At 46.4% G+C, this 3215-nt stretch overlaps 1 protein-coding gene across 1 annotated transcript; it reads left to right on the top strand.

Annotated features, from left to right (window-relative positions):
* The first annotated feature begins 269 nt into the window (after nt 1-269).
* LOC122546834 (late histone H2B.L4-like) lies at nt 270-761 on the top strand. Its single transcript, XM_043685465.1, has one exon. It carries the CDS (start codon nt 300-302, stop codon nt 678-680), a length of 381 nt encoding a protein of 126 aa, XP_043541400.1. The 5' UTR covers nt 270-299; the 3' UTR covers nt 681-761.
* The last annotated feature ends 2454 nt before the right edge of the window (nt 762-3215 follow it).

The following is a 3215-nucleotide window of genomic DNA, read 5'->3' as shown; positions in this document are numbered from 1 at the left end:
GAGCCAATACCACAGTCACTTTCTGTGTGATAGGGACAAAATAAATCTCCCTCAGTCAGGCTGACAGGAACAGAATCAGCATCCACTTCACATTTCATTGCAGATTCTGACAGAATCACATTGCAAATCATAGTAACCAATCAGAGAGACTGAGATTGTGTGACATCGTCAGTGTAAGCTACCCAATCAGGAACCAGGCTTTCCCCCATTCCTCATTAGCATTGCTGACGCCGTCAGTCTATAAAAAGGGAACTCCGAGCCCGCTTTCCCTTATTCTGTGTCTGAAAGTGAGCGGCGCTATGGCTGATGAGAAGAAAGCACAGCAAGCCTCCAAGAAGGGCGCGAAGAAAATCATCAAGAAGGCGCCAGCGAAGGGCGGAAAGAAGAGGAGGCGGACCAGGAAAGAAAGTTACTCCATCTACATCTACAAAGTGATGAAGCAGGTTCACCCCGACACCGGCATCTCCTCCAAGGCCATGAGCATCATGAACTCGTTCGTCAACGATATTTTCGAGCGCATCGCGGGGGAGGCTTCCCGCCTGGCCCATTACAACAAGCGCAGCACCATCAGCTCCCGGGAGATCCAGACCGCCGTGCGGCTGCTGCTGCCCGGGGAGCTGGCCAAGCACGCCGTGTCGGAGGGTACAAAGGCGGTGACCAAGTACACCAGCTCCAAGTGAAGGGCCGCATTGTACTGAAACACACACATCCACAACCCAAAGGCTCTTATAAGAGCCACCCACAACATCCCTGAGAGCTGAATCAATTATTTACGATTTGATTGTTTGCATATAATTCTTGATGAGTTATTTTTAATTTTAGTGCGATATATATTTGCTTTTACAAGTTGTTGTGGTTCTGTTCGCCGAGCTGGGAATTTGTCTTGCAGACGTCCCCTGTCTAGGTGATATCCTCAGTGCTTGGGAGCCTCCTGTGAAGCGCTTCTGTGATGTTTCCTCCGGCATTTGTAGTGGTTTGAATCTGCCGCTTCCGGTTGTCAGTTCCAGCTGTGTGCTGCAGCAGAACAACAACTCACCAGAACGAAGGACCCGATCCCCAGCATGAGCAAAACCAATGTAGTGTACAAAATCCCATGCAAGGACTGCACAATACACTATATAGGACAAACACAGAAGTGCTTCACAGGAGGCTCCCAAGCACTGAGGATGTCACCTAGACAGGGGACGAAACGTCTGCAACACAAATTCCCAGCTCGGCGAACAGAACCACAACAACGAGCACCCGAGCTACAAATCTTCTCACAAACTTTGCGAATTAATGGGGGTTGGGTTGGAGAAAGCGGATTAAGCGCCAGTGAGTCATTTTTCATCTTGTGGCAGACAAAAAGTGCCGACGTCTTTCAGTCCCACTTCCTGTTGTCGGAGAGAGACTTTCAAAGTGAACCGATAGAACACCAACACTGCTACCGGACTGAAATGTGGGGCTTGTGCTGAATCTGATCGAGAGTGACAAGGGAGGACAACTGTATAAGATTGTCTAAAAATCGTGTTCTCCATTGATCCTGAGCCTGAAGAAAGTTGTGTGCCGCTTTCTCAGCATGTTGGGTATGCTAAAGAAATGTGAAGTGAAAAGGCCGGTTACAGACTGCAGTGTTTGGCCCGTTTTGTTTCAGCTTCTTCTCAAAGTTTAGAAAATAACCCACTTTCAAAATCAGAAATCGACAGGTAGAGGTCGGCAAATGAGGGAGAGTAACACGGAGTGAAGTATACACTTGTAAACTAAAAGTAAATTAACAATTGTATTAATGTTTTTTGAACTTCCTCACTTTTTTGTACTTCATTTTTCATGGAAAACATTTGTTTGGAAATTGGCGGGCTTTTCAAATTGGAAAGAAGGCCGTTGATGATTTGGCGCCGGTACTTTCCGCCCTCCTCCCCGTGCCCTCTCCGGATTGGGGAATGAGGCAGATATCTGATTGGGAATTGAAGCAACATTAGGCGGGGCTGGACAATGGGACCAATCAGAAATAGCCGCCCCACCATTCCTCCCGAAGGTATAAGAGGCCGCAATGTGGGCGGAGTGCAGCATTCTCTGTGAAAGTGCTTGTGAGTGCTGGGAGGGGTGACCATCGCTCAGGGCGGGGTGCTGCCTAATATCCAGGCCGTGCTGCTGCCCAAGAAATCCGCCGCTAAAAAGTGAAGTGGACATTCTTGAATATGATAACCCAAAGGTTCTTTTAAGAGCCACTCACAGCATCTGTGAAAGGGGCTAAACTTTCTGTCGATTGATTGTTACCCTTTTAATGTGGAGAGCGCTCGCCTTTGTACTGGACACCAATAAATTCCACGCTCCATTTAATTGGATACTGTTACTGTCTATGGGAAAACAAGGACTACTGATGCTGGAAACCAGAGTCTCGATGAGTGTAGTGCTGGAAAAGCACAGCAGTTCAGGCAGCATCCAAGAAGCAGGAAAATCGACGATTCGGGCAAAATCCCTTCATCAGACTGTCTATGGGATCAGAGAAAGACTATATCATAAAATGCGAGTGTCCTGGACTACAGGATTTCTTATTGAACGGTCACTGTCTGAGTGATCTGTCTTTAGTTGTAATATCCTATGAGTTTCGACTGCCCCCCATCGCGTTTGACCTCATTAGATTCACATTTCCTTTAAGTACAGTAACGAGTCAGGCGCTGCAGAATATAGTAAGGAACGGTCCCTGAGCCTCTGCGCTTTATTCTCTGCTCGGTTCCTATCCAGTCTTTTATCCCCTGCCTCTGAAGAGAGAGAGAGAGAGAGAGCAAATTGAATAGCAGTCAGGCATTCTTCAGCTGTAAAGGCGGGAATGGTGTAAAGTGAAATTGTGTGAACTTGAATTTCGTAATCGAAAAAGAAATCCAACACTCGTGTGTTCTCCTCTGTGAAACTTGCTGCTCTTTTTATACGTGATAGCGGGCATTTTCAATTTGAAAATGAGCCGTTGTTCTTTTGGCGCCATTTTATCCCTTTCTCTCCTGCCTCCACCTCCCCCCAAGTCACGTTAACGCAAAGGGAGTCAATGAGGAGATGGGGTTTTTCCACAAATATCTAACCCAATACCAACATGTTGATGTTAAAATCACATTTCTTATTCCTATATTTTTTCATAAATTCCGCAATCCCTAAATGAAGATCTCGTTAGTTGCAAGTTTCACCGCCGCTTCCTGTGGTTTTTGATTTTTAACTAACTTTCTATAGAAATACTAATGACT

This window comes from Chiloscyllium plagiosum, unplaced genomic scaffold (genome assembly GCF_004010195.1).
Source record: "Chiloscyllium plagiosum isolate BGI_BamShark_2017 unplaced genomic scaffold, ASM401019v2 scaf_10777, whole genome shotgun sequence".
Classification (NCBI taxonomy): Eukaryota; Metazoa; Chordata; class Chondrichthyes; order Orectolobiformes; family Hemiscylliidae; genus Chiloscyllium; species Chiloscyllium plagiosum.
Note: the sequence above shows the minus strand (reverse complement) of the source record. Positions and strands in the feature narration are given on the sequence as shown.

Excerpts from the sequence above, each read along its gene's own strand:
- LOC122546834 (XM_043685465.1), top strand. The coding sequence starts at position 300 with ATGGCTGATGAGAAGAAAGCACAGCAAGCCTCCAAGAAGGGCGCGAAG.